Source organism: Manduca sexta, chromosome 27 (assembly GCF_014839805.1).
Source record: "Manduca sexta isolate Smith_Timp_Sample1 chromosome 27, JHU_Msex_v1.0, whole genome shotgun sequence".
Taxonomy (NCBI): Eukaryota; Metazoa; Arthropoda; class Insecta; order Lepidoptera; family Sphingidae; genus Manduca; species Manduca sexta.
The window spans coordinates 8633283-8651444 of NC_051141.1; the positions used below are offsets into that span (position 1 = coordinate 8633283).

Here is an 18162-nt window from a genome sequence, read left to right on the forward strand (position 1 = left end):
GGGTCAGGCGCTTGCGGCAACGACAGATGTTGTTAGATCACAATAAAAACGCGCGCGCCAGCCGACTATTTCGGCGCACTGCCTTGACCCAAATCGACTGTTTCGACAGAACGGCCTCGCACACCGGGCCTTTCTATTTTTTAGGCATTACCTGTCGTATTATTACGACATTTCTACGGACGCCGCCATCTTAGAAGGATTTCGTTGAACAGGCGCTTCAGGTCCGCCTTCGTATCGCGGAACCGGTTTTAGCGCGTAAATTCTGTAAGTCCAGGTTGTTTGCATTCATAAAAATTATATATGTACATAATTGTCGTTGTTACAACTGAAGTTATATGTTATTGCGTATGAAAAATCTAAAAGCAAATTATGCGATTGAAGAAAAAAAAAATAAGTTTGAAGCAGTTAGTATTAGGATGATTTTATCGGATGTTCTAGTAGGATTCTAACAAGTGTTAAAGACTGCAAGTGTGAGTTCTTGACACAGTTGAGCGGATCATCGCGGGCGATGATTTATCTTGGTTGTGTAATGATCGGGGGCTGCCGATATCTGGGCGCGCGATCGAGTGCGTGCGGTAGTTCGGCTACGATCGGGCATGTTCGGCAGCAGTCGTAACGGCGCGGGGAGCGCGGGCCGCGTTGGCATCAGCCTTGACCAAGTTTCACCGACTCGTCGGTACAAGGAGCGATCCCCACCTCTTCCCGTCCTTTCGGTACATACTATTTTTTATCTCGTTGACACGATTACTTGATGGCCCTGACGCGTATGCCAAGGTCGAGTTTCGGATTATCGAAGGTAATAGGAACTTTCAGGTGGGACTTCAATTAATGCTTTGAGTGTATGTAATTAATTTAAAAGAAAATTCTGTTGGAGAAGTGCTGCAAAGATATCGGCTTGGATTCCGTGACCTGATTGTCAAGGCCGACCTTGACCCATCTCCAACAAGTGGGCCACAGTCACAAATAACGCGAGAATGCGAGGTGAGCTCACACGTATGTATCTATTTCTGCTCTCCGGCTGTTTGTCACCGGGGCATATGTTTTTGATTTGTAAAAATGACCTTGACCTTGATCTAGTTAATCATGTAATAAACAACTGACCTCGTTTACCGCATTATCGACTACTATAACGTACTTATTATGTTTAAAGCTAAATGCTTAGATATATTATAAATAAAGCCAAATATGACATCGAATGGTTTTTAAAAGGTCCAATGTATTATTATACGACGATACGGGCAACAAAACGAAAGAAAATAGCTTTCGATATGTGGTGTTGGCAAAGAATACTCGGTACACCATGGACCGCTACAAGAACGACCAAATCTATCCTCGAGCAACTACGCATAAGAGCCAGATTATCAACGACCTTTTCCCAAAGGATTTTTGGTTATTTTGGACATATTGCCCGCCGTCAGACAGATAATCTTGACAAATTGTTTGTGGTGTTTAAAGTAGAAAGAAAAAGACCTCTCGGCCAAACACCTATTCGTTGGGTAGATGAAGTAACTGTCCTCACTGAAGTGTCTGTTGAAAATGGAAAGATACAATATATAAAACCACGAAGGCCTTACTGGGACACGACCTTTAATAATGAAGAACGCGATCAAGAAGATATATTAAAAAAGAAGATAATCATAACTGATAACAAACTACATAATATTAATTAAAACCTCAACGTAAGCTAATAAGCAAAAACGGCATCATAGAATCATTTTAGAGATCGATACCCTGTGTTTTGCTGGGTTGCGGCCTGCCTGGTGTCTGCCTTACCCACTGCTACTTTTTGGCTCTGTTCTAAATTCTATTCACTATGTGGCTTAATGGGCGACGCGAATTATGCACCGAAGAGTTTTTGCGTATTAGGCCCTTTTTATTTTTATTAGTATAGTAATAGTATTCGGTAGTGAGTGTGAATGCTGTGGGCCTACTGCCGTCGGACTTAGATGCATCGGCCGTCATCCGCTCTCGTCGTCCGGCAAGCCACGCCCATTGCATGACGGCCGACAAATCGGATAGTGAATGGCAACGTATAGAAATTATTTTAGCCTTTCCTTAATACTACAGGGCTCATCATCATTAATTAAAAAAACGTACATTATTTTAGGAAGTGGCTATGAATAAACTAAAACAAATCAGATACTGTTTTATCATAATCATTAGAATTAATTTTACACTTACGAGTAGCATTATAAAACGGCATAAGCGTCAAGAGATCATAAAACTACGGTAATCTGGTGATCAACGCTGATGTGATAGACGTAACGACTCTCATCCTCCCGTGGGGAACTCTCTGTCCCAGTTTAAATACATAGGATGTCATTATCTGCTATGTAACATGCAATCGAATGTAAACAATATTATGTGTTTTTTAGCATAATATGATTGATATATGCTGAAATAATCGGCTGCGTATATTTTACAAAAAGAAAAAAAAAAGATTATTCCTCAAAAGTAATAAATAAAATTTTCGTCCAACTAATCATATAAATCTGCAGCCTTCTAAGCTTTGGCCGCGAGAGGACTATCCGTTGAAGTATCCTGTTTTTATATTGGAAGAGCTGTGAACAATAGTGTCACGTAGCAATAATGTAGGTAATGTTTAATATTAATTACGAAATCATTACAAATAATAAAATTGTCCGCAAAATATATAAGCTTTTCTAGTAAATATGAAGTCCGAATATGAAATTCATCACTAGATTGATTATTTCTTCTAACCTTTCAGAATAAACACGTTATCATAATAGATATATATTTTTAAAGCTTTGCTAAATTTACTGTCTTCGCCTTCAATTTACTTCTAAGAAAATATAATTTTTATTCGACTACATTAAGTATGATAATATTATTTTTCGGTAACCGACCTTATGAATACACATTGCATCTGATTTCCGTAAATATCAACATTTAACTTTGGAATTCCTGCATTAAATCGATACATTACAAATAGATGATACATTGGAATTGTTCTATGCATAGTTATAATGTTTAGGTACTTCCTGCTGTTTAAACTATATTTAACAGATTTAAGGCTTAACACATTTATATAGATTAAGCAGGGTATTTCAAGTATACAATTTTCAAACTGAGCGGATTCATAAATTGACGGACCTTGGGTGGGAACTCCACGTTCTTATGAACCGTTAACGCTTTTGTTTCAACCTTTAAAAGACGGTATGACCTATAATAAGAATGTATCTTAAACATGTAGGGAACCGTGACAGTAAATTTAACTAGTTTATTAAGTAGGCATTATACAGACCACTACGGGTACTATTACACGTTATTTTTGAATTAAATATTTTTGAAATGCTCGAAACTATCTATGCTCAACTTTGACGTAGTTTATACGTTTAGGGCTTGACCAATAAACGCTGCACTCGTCTGTCATAATTAAATATGTTTTGTCTTGCTTGCTCTAACGGTGTCATTCAAGCAAGACAAAAGGTCCATAACTATACGTAGACGTTTATTAGCAAGGGGCTACTGTTTAATAATAAAAATTTAATAATAATTCCATATACGCATGATAAAATTGTGGATTGGTATGCTCATACCTATGTTGCTATTCCGCTTTTGGGCTCTACTAAATCATATTAGATTATAATTTAAAACAAAAGCTTACTACGTCCTCATCTAGCTAAAAGTCTGTATGTAATTTGTTTTAAACTGTTGAAAATGGTAGACAGGCCCTGTATTACCCACAGTACCATTAAAATGTACCGGTATGAATCTACCAATCGATATAAGATTTGTTTAGTCAGTGGTCATTCATTTTAGCGACATTTTCCACTAAGGCCTAACTTATCTATCAGGATTCAGTGAAAATGATTACCAAAGCCAGTGGAAAGTTTCATGCAGTGTGGTCTGGTGGAATTGCATACGGCAATGTTCAAATCCGTTACGCCGGTTGTCTCACTTGAACCCTTTCCCGAGCCCTGTGCTCCGTCCTTATCTCGCTGAGGCGCGATAGCTATAATAAAAACCGGTTGTTATTTTTAACTCGTGGGTTGAACGAGTCTGCAATTCACTAAAAGCCATCTTCCGATCCAGGTTCTGTCTTATTTATTCATCGCATGTGTATACTGCGAGGGGTATTACTAATACGAATAGAGATAATAATAAAAATGTTTAGACATCATTTATGTCCTTAATATTTAATATATTGTACACACATATAGTCAAGTATTTTATGTGATTTACTGAATATCCGACTTCGTTTTTGTGCCAAATACATCACAATTTACAGGAGTACATCCTAATTTATTTAGGCGTTTACGCGATAACTTTCTTACATGATATAAGGCCAGCGAACGATCTAGTCCGCTAAGTTATATTTAATGATCTCCACCGCGAAAAGTAAGTAAATATAAAAAAAAAACACATTTATAGTTATAGCGTATGGATTGAATAGCCCCAGGTGATGAATTTTCAAACCCTCTTATAGTTCATATTCTGACTACTATAGCTTGATTTGTTTCTATAATACTGGGCTAACAGTCTGTGTGATTATTTTAAAACGAATACAATTATTTATATTATTGTATTATTGCCTTAGACACCGACATATTATCTCGTATCATATATCGTGTATATACTTTTATATGGCAATAATATACTGAGATATACAAAACTGGAACACACACGGGTCCTCGTACTCACCGTTGTATATTTTTAGTGTTTCCTATTTAACAAGAGGATACTCAAAGGAACCAGGTCGGTGTCCGTTGTCTGTTACAAGTCTATACAAGATTTATCTTTTTAGGGTTGCGAAATAAATCAAGGGCACTCTATAATTTCGCCCTTTCCGTACATTCTTTCATATGCAAGAATTTTATTCAGACTTCGGACAATAACGTTTAACTCGTTTCGCGGATACGTCATGTCTGCGAAAGTGGCAGGTGAGAAGGGAGGGAGCGGACCATTAGATTCCCCTTCCGTCGTTGATGAGTCCGACGCCGGCGAGATGACCTTCGGCCTCCATAAACTGGCCTGCAAGTGACGGTTGCACATAGCGGCCTGTCGCTGTGCAATCTTAGCCTGAGATATGGCGTGCAGTGTTAACGCACGTCTCTTTTTGCTTGATTGCAGTTTTTTTTAAGTGCGATTCTTCTCATGATCTTAATATAACTTAATCATAGGAGTTAAATACTCGCATAATCATAGGCGGCACAACTTTTTAATTCCACTGAATCTTTGGCGTATAAGAATATTAAGCTAGTTGTCGTCGATAATTTCAATATTCTTAGGATTTAAATTAATGACGTACCTAAAGTCCTAGGGTTTTAAAGGAAATATACAATAAACCAGTGACGAAGGATCCTTATATCTCGATTCTTGCCAGCGTCCTTTTCGTAACTTACGTAAGATCTAATTTTCATTGAAACAATTTGCAGACATCATTTATGCGTATTAGTAAGTAGTACCCATGTGTTGTGTCAGGTTCCCTTACGGATAATGTCACCCTTCGCCAATACTGTTCCTCGGGCAAATAAAGTGCGGATTTTTTAAACCATGTGCCTGTATGATCAACGCGACTGCTCCACGTTTGGCTTCGCTGCCCAGATTCACCGGTGCGTGACGTTTTTAGTTGTAAGTTATCTTGTGATTCTTGCTAGAAATAGTGGAAAATATAACAATAATATAAATCAGAGAAATGGTCATAATTTTTAGTAGCTATAATTTGTTTGAAAAATGGTTATGTATATTTTTTATTCAGAGATTTTCTATATGTCTTGCGAACAGAAAAGCGAAGGGGTAATGAAGTCATTTTTACCATACATTTTAAGAGAATTAATTCAAAAAGTTGACCAAGAAAAGCTTGCTTTTTCGTCAATTACCTATAAAACAAATCTAAAATATTCGAAACTATCGCCGGGTTACAAAACTAAGTATCAATTATACTCGCCGCCGGCCCGCTATACTCTCTTCTACTAATTGACTTTAACAATAGAAAGACAGTTATAAGGATAGTATTCGTTGTGTTAATTGCAAATTGTAGGTTGTAAAAGCTAAACGTGTCACCCGATTATTTCGTCTATTTAAATTATATTCAATAATAAGAATTTATACTTTTGTGATTGATTTTAAATTGACAGCCATGAGGTTGACTTCATCAGTGGCGAAGGGTGAAATGTTTCAAAAGACAAACCGAGGTAAAAAAAAATGCCTTGGTTTACTAACCATTGCTCGCGATATACTTATCGCGAGCAATTTGACAGAAAACAAAAAGTAAGACAAACGTAAATAAACCTAAAAAGGAAGCCGGTAGGAATCGGGTTGTATGGAGGTTTCGCCATTGAATCACACTTAGCTAGTTAGTCTCCTTATATATTTTAAAATGCATCACAAACAAACATTTGATGACTAAGCAATTTGCCTGCAATGTCCAATAAACCAAGAAATAATTAAGTAACGAGTTTAATATCCTTCGCTATGGAATATGCTCAAATAGCTATTATTGTGCGCGCTACTCGAAACTTGGAATACAGCCAGAATCATAAAAAGTGTTAGGTAGGTACGCGATCGTTATGGGGCCGCTGTCCTAAATTTTTGGCCTAAGTTATTTAATGTACGAGTATGTTGAGGCATTGGGCAGATAACTGTAAAATGAGAACAGGGATAATATTGTGCTATCTCAATTATTATTAACCCTTTATTTTATGCTTTCTGGGTTTCCTCTACAAATACGTTTTACGTTAAATTATCGTAAAAATAAGTAAAATGCTTTCAATTTCTAAAATTTCCGTGTGAGTATGAGATTAGGTAGCTGCCTGCATAAGTCAGATTATCATAACCTTGTCTTAATGGCGGAATTTATATTTTTACTTAAATTTTACGATGGTTGAATTAATAAATCGTTTTCTTTTATTACTAATGATAAGAAAACTTATCTGTGCCTACGTCTTAATATGGTGTAAGCATTAAATCTCTTCGCAATAGACTATATAATCATGATAATAATTTCAACAGCCTATTATGAAGTTTAAACAAGTTTTTCCATACTCTAAGGTGATCTGGATCAGCCTCGTTTATCGAACTAGACCACAAGTCCGATAAACCAGCCTTTCTACTATGTTTTTTGGGTCGTGTAAAGTGTTTCATCAAACAATAATCTAATATGAATAATCCAATTTATATAGATTAATGTAGAAATCACAGCAGTTGATCATTATAATGACGTATTCTCACTTTTGTTCGTTATCAAAAACGGGTTAATTATAAATATGGAATTTAATACGTCATACGGTGTCTTATATAGGGTGATTACGGTCTTTAAACTTCCAAAAAGTTATGTCGAACTGTGGGGTTATTTAGTTCAAGGCTGATATTATAATATTATTTTTACTATATATTCACCAGATCTTGTACAATAGACTAATCAATGTTCGTGTCTTTTGTTACAGCCGTACGAGCCGACCGCATGCGTGGAGGCCGGAATAAGTTTGGTCCCATGTATAAACGCGACCGCGCTCGCAAACTTCAAATGATGCGACAAAGACAAATAGCAGTGCAAACGCTACGCGGCTCTCTCGGTGATGGTGGTCTCGTGCTCGGTTTCGGCTCACCTTACGCAGCCGTGCCCGTGAAGCAAGAAATCCAGATCCCGCAGGTGTCGTCGCTAACGTCGTCGCCGGAGTCATCACCGGGCCCGGCGCTGCTGGGCACGCAGCCGCAGCCGCCGCAGCCACCGCCGCCGCCTGCGCACGACAAGTGGGAGGCGCACTCGCCGCATTCGCCGGACGCGTTTGCGTTCGACGCGCCAACCAACGCAGCAGCTACGCCATCCAGCACCGCTGAACCCACAAGCACGGAAACCCTTCGAGTTTCACCTATGATCCGCGAATTTGTTCAAACTATCGACGATCGCGAGTGGCAAAATTCGCTGTTCGGACTCTTACAGAGCCAAACCTACAATCAATGTGAGGTGGATCTCTTCGAATTAATGTGCAAAGTGCTGGACCAAAACTTGTTCTCTCAAGTGGACTGGGCAAGAAATACAGTGTTCTTTAAGTATCTAAAGGTGAATTTCCAGATAAGTATGACTTCCTGTCCCAAATCCCAATATCCGATCCGGTGTACACCTACCATGCTCGCTAGCGAATGACACGTTATGCGCTGCTATGCGGTGTGTGTTGTTATAGGTTTGATAATAATAAGCTTAGCGAATGTTATAATTATTTGCGTTCTAACAGACAGTACTTAGTTATGATGTAAATGTGTGAGTAAGGGGGCGCGTATGACGCAGCGAGCGACGCGGTGCCTCTCGCAATCGATATGCCGCGCCGCGGGCCGCACCAACTGGGTCAAGTTCCCACGACAAGCGTGCCGTGGTGCCGCCTGCCGCCGCGTATCGTCGCCCGCTTGCCGTTCCTAGCGTACTGCTACTGCACGTTCGCTTACACTATCGACCAAGATGTAACGAGCTAATCCAGTTAAACGGCGGTATCCGTATCCGTACATTGTAACAAATAACAATTCTATCAATAACAACTCAATCAAACATTGCAAACAAAATGTGGATAGCTTCAAATAAAAACGTTCCTAAATTATGTTTCGCGGCTCCACTGCCAGCATATAGTGACTGTCGAATTGTAAATACCGAGTTCCTATATTGTGCATCAGTTTATTAAATGTATGTTGAGTGAGTTGAGACAATCAGCAAGAGTCAATCGACGATGAGCGGGAGCAACGTCGGCGGTGGCGGTGGCGGCGGCGGCGGCGGCGGCGGTAACCGCACCGTGGTCGTCGTACGCTTACGCAAGACCCGCGCTCGCTCACGTGGACGCGAGACGTTGCCGCTCTGTACATACCGTTTGTCTCTATCGCGCGGACAGACTCCACTTCACGGCTAGCAATTTCTGTTTGTGCTAAAATGACGCGACTTATTTACGATCCATTCTCGGAATTGGGACGGAGGCGAACCTAGATGAATCCGACACCCATTTACAAATGTTTACGGAAGTTGTCTTTCAGTTATTACTTATTTTACAGTAAATACACATTTTTCTCGATAAATAACGGGATCGATGCCCTTAGTGCTTTAAATTCAAAAACAAGTAAAATAAGTGTTGTAGTCTTTACTTGTGTATAGATATCGACGAAGACGGCACGACAGATATTCGTATAAAGGGCCGAGTTATCCCGAACGATGTTGATGACCTAAGCTTTCTCCAGACGGATGTGATGTAACGGTGTGCAGGTGCGGGCGCGGGGATAGTTCGGGTGTACAGGCCGGCAACGCTGCACTTTCGTCGGCGCACTTGACACAGTGGCCGTGGCCGAGTTGCCGCGAGAAAGCACTTTTTACCGCGCCGCGTAACTGCCGATAATGGAGACGTAACGAGTTGCGTGGCATTTCTTCGCTTTCTCTTACATAATGTCTTCCTAATAACGATTAGTCACAAACATGGCAAGTTGGACTTGATCGCTCGATTACTTGTTTTGAATACGAATTGCGCTGTATCGTGTCATACAGATGTGCCGACTAAAATGGTTATAGTATTTTTCAAGCATTTCACATAGATGTTACTGAGGTTTTTCAATAATGACCGTTAGACACTAAATCTGACATTAGGTCAAGACTTGGGCCAAGTCTTCACCAAACTAGACCATTATCAATCATCAATCGACAAAAAACGATAAATATGACATCAAGATCATGAATGGAATCGATGGCAAAATTAAAGGAGTAATCGTGATCTAAAATTTACATAATATTTCTTTTCCACATTAGTGTAATCATCTAAGTACTAAAATAATGCAGAATTAAAAATGAGCTGATACTTATATGCCATACACGTTCGTCGTAGAAAAAAACACAGAAATAAAAAAATATGAACCTAATAAATCAATTCAATCATTTTAAAAAATATGTTAAAATTTTCACTTCGATAAGGAAGTAAGTAATAATGTGTTATTTACAAGTACAATATTACGTTTTACTTTCATCATCACGTTCTGTGGTCTAGACATTAGCCAAGTTTCAATTGCGACACTACCAATAAAAGGAGCCAGTCATTAGAGTAACTGAATTTACGCTCTATATAATCTTTAATGCATATTTGACATTTACTTTTGGACAGCATTTCAGTTCAGCCTTTTATTATCTAACATTTTAAGCAATATTACGTAGAATCCTATAATTTAATTTTAATTGTTTTTTTGTTTGATCATTAAATCATCAAGAAATTTGAAAGTAAATAATAGCTTTTGAAAACTAGTCAGTACAATGGAACTGAAATAATTTAATATCAAATCTTTAAAGTGAGTTCAAATAGTCTTAAAATAAAGTTCTATATTAAAATAGATATTTAGTAGTACTCAAACGAATATAAAGTTTATCATGGGTGTAAGATAATAATATCCACTTACTTACAAAATAGCAACGAATCTTGCAACAAATTTAACTTACATTTATACTTACTTATAAAAAAATATATATTACTTATTTCTTGTTCTGCGTAAATATGTATGTTTTTGAAGCAAAGTTTTTGGGCACGCTGTAATACAGCGCGACTTTGACCTACTTCGTACACCGCCGAGAAACGACAAGTCCAACATGGCTGCCAGAAGGGAATGCTATTAGTTCTACACGCGAAATATCATACGGACTTAAGTCTCATTATTGCGTTATACAATTTTCTACCTTGCTCCGAAGAAAATAAAATCATTATTTGTATAGTTGACGGTTGTTTGAGCAAGACGATTATACTCACACTGGCACAATCTTATTAGTTTATTAGGGCTTACAGGTTTATACATTTGAACGAGGCACATTATTCCAAAGAATACTTTATAATTTCAAGATCATTTAAATCAAATTTTCCAAAGTAACTCATTGAATAATCCTGTTTAATGACATTCATAAACTGACTACGTATGTTTAATTAAGCAAAGAGAGATCGATTGAATAGATAGGATAGTCCGATTTCGTCGAACCAATCTCGATCTATTGCGTTGAGCAAGCGGCGTACGGTGTTGCAATAGCTTCGAGCTCTAAAATTCAGTTGTAACATTTCGTAAACAGCAAATTTAACGCGCTCAGGCCGCCCCGTGTTTTCTAATGCAACTCAATAAAATGTGGGTCACGGAACGACGACGGTTGCGAGTTGTCTGATAGCGGCGCCGTAATACGTCATTTTTGTTATATTTAGCGCGGTCGCTAGTACATATATCTATTAGTAGAAACTACGTTTCATATATTTTCCTATAAATAAATTATCATGGAATTGTTTAACTGATAGCAAAGTGTCGTGCCAAACCCACTGCACCATTACATCATAACAGCTATTGTCTACATGTGGTCCCAATTGATTGCCATCATTAAAGTATTGTGAAAAATGTATTCAAAGTAAATGCAAAATTCGAACATCGCGGCATTTTTAGGTTTATAGGTGAACTGATGATAATTTGCTAGCGTTTGTTTACTAACATAAAATTAAGCATTCTGCAATAAATGCATCGATGTTCATGTAACCAGATTAATGTTGGCAAAAACTGCGCATCTCTCAGTTAGGATTCCTATAATATGTATGAGTGAGTGCTCTGCACGTGTAGCAATGCGGCTATCAATTGTTTCAGGTTGACGATCAGATGAAACTCCTGCAGCACTCGTGGTCCGACATGTTGGTGTTAGATCATCTGCATCAGCGGATGCACAACGGTCTGCCGGATGAAACGACGCTCCATAACGGACAAAAGTTCGACCTGCTTTGTTTAGGCCTCTTGGGCGTACCGGCTCTGGCGGACCACTTCAACGAGCTTCAGAACAAACTGGCCGAGTTGAAGTTTGACGTTCCAGATTATATCTGTGTTAAATTTTTGCTTCTCCTAAATCCTGGTTAGTATTGTTTTTATTCTAATTCGTTCGTATCATCGCTTCTTCGTATAGTGTACCATATTATTTTGTGGCCATCATTGCGAATGTTTTATTATTGTTGTCTTTTGTTTTATATCAGAATTCACACTTTTAATTTTATTTTTTTTTCAACGTTGCGATACATGTTGTATTTTTATTATTGTCAAGATATAATATGTTGGCGTTTCAGAGGTGAGAGGCATCGTAAATGTGAAGTGCGTACGAGACGGTTACCAAACAGTGCAGGCTGCGCTTCTAGACTACACTCTAACCTGTTATCCTACAGTTCAGGTAATCGTTGCCTTGATCAATTTTACATATAATTAGAACAAATTGTAAATTGTCAAAATTAATATTGGAATACTGCAATAAATGTATTGGATAAAAAACACTACTCGAGGCACAGGCTTTTATAACGACAATACAGATCATAGATAGTTCGGTTTACTGAAATTATTATTATCATTATTATTAATTTTTAGTACTAGGACAGGGCAAAATCTTCTGATATTACGTAAATTTTATTACATGGTGTATTTAAATTTTCCAGGACAAATTCGGTAAACTGGTGATGGTGGTGCCAGAGATCCACGCGCTGGCGGCGCGGGGGGAGGAGCACCTGTACCAGCGGCACTGCGCCGGCCAGGCGCCCACGCAGACCCTCCTAATGGAGATGCTACACGCTAAACGCAAGTCAGTACCTGCTCTAATATGCTGTGCCTATGTGTATGCCTATGTGATACTTTGCTAGATAGATTGATGTATTACTGTAATAAACTGCCCAAATTATGACCAGTTCCCATTATTATATTTATTACAAGTAGAAATGTAAAACAGCGTAACTTATGCTGTCCTGATATTGATTACGAAATGACGCAGAAGCTTTATGAGCACATAGACATAGACTTTCACTGAAATAAGTTTTGTACTCGATACGGTTGGCAGATGACAATGTCACTTATGTCTCGTTCTAGGCCAAACGGAGGCGAAATGGTTAACCGGAGTGCCGAGCACACGTCAACTCTAGACAGATTGTATGTTATCCTATATTATAATTTATTTATTCTATTTGTTCTTTATTTATTTATGCAAGCATCTAACCGCCACATATCTTTTACACCATATATTAACTGTCAAGGTTAACAATGCTCAATTTTATTAGAAGACCCATTTTTTTCTGGATTTTCAATAATGTTAAATCATTAACTAGTTACAATTTTTTTTTAAATGTAACAACCGTATGTTATGCCTATGATTTTTTACTAAAATTAACAGGCCGATTTCATTAGCATGTCCCTATCTTACCGTTGCAGACGGAGAATCAATTATCACAGAAACAGTTCATCAATTAAAATGTAGAAAACCGTTAGAACATCGGCAACTAAACTCTTATTAATTCATATTTGTCTTCGTATTTGATGGTTGGTGTATGATAATTATGCGAGATTCCGTCCGGATAGATAACGTCGCATTGTCTCTTTTACCAAGCATCAGTATGCAAGTACTGTTGTATTATGGTTTGAAGGACATTGTTGGATGTACAAAAGAATTTCAGTAAAACATATTAGTGACAAACTAGAGCTATTCAAATAAATAGCCGACGAGAGCCGCCGTCGCCGACAAAAAAAAATGTTTTAAATTTTCTAGTAATATTGTTGAACGTGGTTCACTTGCTACAATTCTAAAAATCGTGTATATATTTTTTTCATTACATATAATATAATGTAGCAGGTATTAAACATTACTAAATATTTTCGCTCTTACATTATTTTTGACCACCTTCCATACTATTTTAATAAATATATTCATATAATTATATTCAAATAGGTATTATTATATTCAAATAAGGACTCTTTTTACCTGCAACGGTAACAAGTTCACTCGAGCTTGCATTAAACTCTGTCTCTTAAACTGTATTACACGATAAATTTGAATGGTAGAAGCTTTATCACATTATAATTTATTGCACTGTGCTTTTTATTATCATCTGGTGCTGTTATTATATATTCTGAAGATAGGACCTGCTTATAAGAATAAGCAGGTCCTATATTGAAACTAGTCTTCCAATTATCGTCAAGTTAAGTCTTTTAGGTCAGAAAAATACTCATTTGATCATATTGAAAACAAAAGTGCATGAAACAGAATGCTACGTTTTTTATTATTTATTTATTCTTATTCGTAGACCACATGTATATATTGAATAAACATAGATATATGGTGATTTAAGGTATAGATTTAATTTTCGACAAGCTATTTACTTAAGTCCATGTTAATAAATATCTTTTGATTTGTGAGAATAAAAGGTCATTGCGTACTTGTTTGTATATAATGCTGCTGTTTGTATTTGTAATGATTTTATCAAATATCAGCATCTAACACGATTTAAAACTTAGAAGCTGTTGGAACGGTTTTTAATATGCCGTGTTCAAAGTTCAAACTGTAATGTTTTTTTATAGTCTTACATTATGCAACGTGAAATGCAGATATGACGTCAATGCCATGCAGATTCTTGCTGTATATGGCAGGGTTTTGTTAGAAATAATTTTAAAGTAAAAAAAGATATATATAGGTAGGTATATTGCAAAAACTAATATTGCTGATAGCTTATTTTTAATTATGATCTATGTTTTATTTAAATATTAAAAACGTACACCATTTGTTGGCAAATATTTTATTATTTCATTGCACAATTGGAATTATATAATTATTGATGTCATTCATAAAAGGTTTGGAGTGCACCAGATCTCTTCTCATTTGATGCAGTAGATTTGAAAGTGGTGATACGTATAAAAATTTACCTGCAAAGAAAATTTACACATCCACAGTGAATTAATAAATTTACTTAAAAATCTGAATGCCGTACACAACAAACGCTAGTTTTAACTTATTATTTTAATGGACATAGCTGAAACTTGTATAAACAAAAACTAAGTATCTACAAAAAATATGCTTGTGGACACAAATGACGTGGGGAGGGTAGGTACGTACGTTCATTGATTTGGGAGTTTATTTTAATTACGCAATACGCATCTTACGGTAAATAATATTATGAAAGGCAACCTTTCTTTGAAAATTGTGGTTGGGGTGTGTAATATGTATACTGCCCATCTTATGTGTGTTTTTTCGTAGCTAGCTTAACCTGACATCCAGTGTTGGCAAAAACATTTAAGAGATGTAGCGAAAATGCGGTCAGTAGTAGTCGTCTTATTGTAGATTTCCGATTATAATGAGATACATAATGAGGGGATAAGTTCTGCACATGATTTACATTATGCAACGTGAAATGCAAATATGGCGTTAATGTCATGTAGTTACTTATTGTATTTAGCAGTTTTATATATAAAAAAAGAAATATTTATGAAGTAAAGAAAGAAAAATATATTGCAAAAAACTGTGTAATTTTGGATGTACTAAAAGACAAATCTTTAGCCTCATATTCTTGCCAAAATTTAGGAAGGGCCCTGTGACAACGTTTATTGAAATCACGCACTTATAATGTTTAGTAATCTTAGACGGTACACGGTACGCGAAAAAATATCATACTTTAGTAGTGGAACTGTAGCAATACTAACGCTCTATACCGCCAATTAGAAATTATCGTTTCTGCAAAGAAATTAATGTGATTTTGCATAAAAATGAATGAGTACCTACAGACTTAAAAAAAAAATAAACTAAAAAAAGACATCATATTACTGGTGGTTTGCTTCTTTCAATTATTATTAGTGAAAAACTATTATCAACCCAAACATATTTTACAACGATACATTTTTTTACAAGTATCGTTACGAAAACGTTTACTAATCATACATATTTGAAAATGCTCCCAACCTCAAACACGTTAATTTGACTGCAATCACAGGACTCGTCTTAAATTTTACAAATTATGTAGTTATTTCGTCTTTCGTGAAAGGTATTGTTCACACCATTTACTATGATTATACATATTTTCGTGCATCTCATATTAAAGGTTACCTTACAAACTAATTTATTATTGAGCGGATGTTTTTAATGAAAAATACACTATTTATCCTGCTATTTTGATATAGAGTAGGTACTTAATATAGTATTATTTTTTCGATATTCGACCTTATGCTCAGTTAGCTTCAGAGAAGTGTGCGATGCATATAAAAATATATATTATAATAAAATTATGATAAATATACATTGAAAGTAAACATTGAAATAATAAAACAGCGTAGATTCTTTGAAAAGACAAGTTTTGTAACGTGTAATAGTCAATCTTATCGACGATAAAAATCCGCGATTAATCTGAAGTGACCCATTTTCATTATCTTTTTGTATTGTATTATCTTCCTGATATTATTTTAGTATAGCTATGAGTAATTTTTTAAACAATAATATTATGTCATTGGTCGAGTGCCTAAAGTACATTAATTATAATTTTATTCCAATGTTTTGGCAGGTAATCAACATTATAAGTACTATTAGGATATCTATTTTCCTTATTTTAAAACCAAACATTATTTTATGTTTCTGTAAATTGCATGAATGAAATTATATGAAACATAATATATTATGTTTCGAAGTTTTAGTAACACTACGATGGGGTTAGTAATAATATATTCATATTTATAAGTTTATGAATTATTTATAGAAAATTATAATCCAATACCTACTAGGTGAATCATTTCACATTGCTATAATTTTCATTTACCTTTACAATCAATCAAGCACCGACATTATTACCTATTAAGGCATTAATTTAATTACTTATTTAAAAAAAGATATCTTAACCATAAAGTCTTGGAACATTAAAATTTTCTTAAAAAATTATGTCAGCAATATATACTTAACTGTTACCTTAGCATTAACGTACATTTAATTGATTCTGTACAATAATATGTCGTTCCACTTAAAGTGTAAAAATTTCCTCGTGACAATTTAAGCAAATCTAGACCAACTTCCATGCTTTACATATACATATATCATACAATATTATTTGATAACAAGACGTTATTTACATTCGAGATTCTACTAAGTTGGTTAGGAATTTGCCATTCACCTAATATTCAATTTACTGGTGTAACGAATATCAGATTTTTCATATTTACGAATACTAATATCCATTTCCAATATTCGTAAATTCGAATATTTGCTATTAATGAGGATTATATATACATATATATATTTGTTTTGATTTAAACGCTTGGAGATAGGTATCTCCAATCCCAGGCGCGGGTATCTATATCTTTTCGAAATAGAAATTATGTATAATGAAGAACAGGCAACTTATATATTAAAAAAAAAAAAAAAACAAAAAACTTTTTCTTCCGTTTCTAGAAAAACATTATAATATTATTGTATACTATTTATAAATAGCAGTTTTAAATTGCTGTAGAAGGAGAATAAAACTAAAGCATAGTGCAGACATTTTTGACGAGACGGTTTGGCTTGTCAACTCTTTGTTTATCTGTTGGCGCCTTTGAGGACGATTTCATTAGATTAGTTTAAAAATTACAGTTTCTTATATATAATACACACCATTTTTGCGAATACGAAAATCACAGTCTTGTGAATATTCGCGAATACCAATATTCGTTCGATACTAATACTATAACCGAGAGTTAAACACTAGGGTATTTACACAAATTTTAAAAATAAATAAAATGTTTTACGCAAAATTAAAATTTCAGTGACACATACACTAAGAGATTTATGTATTTTCGCCTATAATAATTTATTTGTGTCTATTGTACTTTCATAATATTATCATCCTTTTGCAAGACCTTGTTCCCATATAAACAGAAGTTAATACGTATTGCCGCTCAGAATGTAATTTAAAGTAGTCACTGTTCTAGTCCTGAATAAAGTGATTTGACTAAATCATCAAATCCTTGCCGAATGTTGGTGCTTTGGAGCGCAATTTTTAGTTACGTTATGACTGAAGTGAATTAGGTGGATAATATTGCTTTTGTAATTTTAAATTTTTCTTTGTTTTTACGATACTCTGACTTTACAATGTTACGTGTATAATTTGTTTATTATTACTAGCTTTAACAGAGAAGAAATACTTTGTGCGAAAATCCACGTACTCATGAGTTCTTATACAAAGGCCTTAATCCTCTTAGTAAGCCATACAATGTCAATGTATTTTTCTTTAAAATATCTATGTATTAAATTGCCATATATCAAAATTATATCAGTAAATGTCAATGTTTGTTCGAGACGTATACTTTCTACGACTGACTAAAAATTGTTAGAATTACTGTAGTAGATATAAATACGGTATCTTAGAATTTATTTTGAGCTTATTCTATTCGATAAAATGGTTAGTTTAA

General features: G+C 35.5%; 1 protein-coding gene across 5 annotated transcripts in view; it reads left to right on the forward strand.

Annotated features, from left to right (window-relative positions):
• Nucleotides 1-18162, forward strand: part of LOC115442904 (nuclear hormone receptor FTZ-F1) — a 102366-nt gene that overhangs the window by 71545 nt on the left and 12659 nt on the right. For 3 of the 5 annotated variants that reach the window (XM_030168105.2, XM_030168104.2, XM_030168106.2), the window contains 5 exons: nucleotides 7410-8026; nucleotides 11587-11845; nucleotides 12054-12154; nucleotides 12414-12556; nucleotides 12838-12897. In XM_030168105.2, coding sequence (XP_030023965.1) covers nucleotides 7410-8026; nucleotides 11587-11845; nucleotides 12054-12154; nucleotides 12414-12556; nucleotides 12838-12897 — 1180 coding nt within the window. The remainder of the gene's footprint in view (nucleotides 1-7409; nucleotides 8027-11586; nucleotides 11846-12053; nucleotides 12155-12413; nucleotides 12557-12837; nucleotides 12898-18162) is intronic. The other 2 variants (XM_030168107.2, XM_030168108.2) reach the window with 1 other exon arrangement.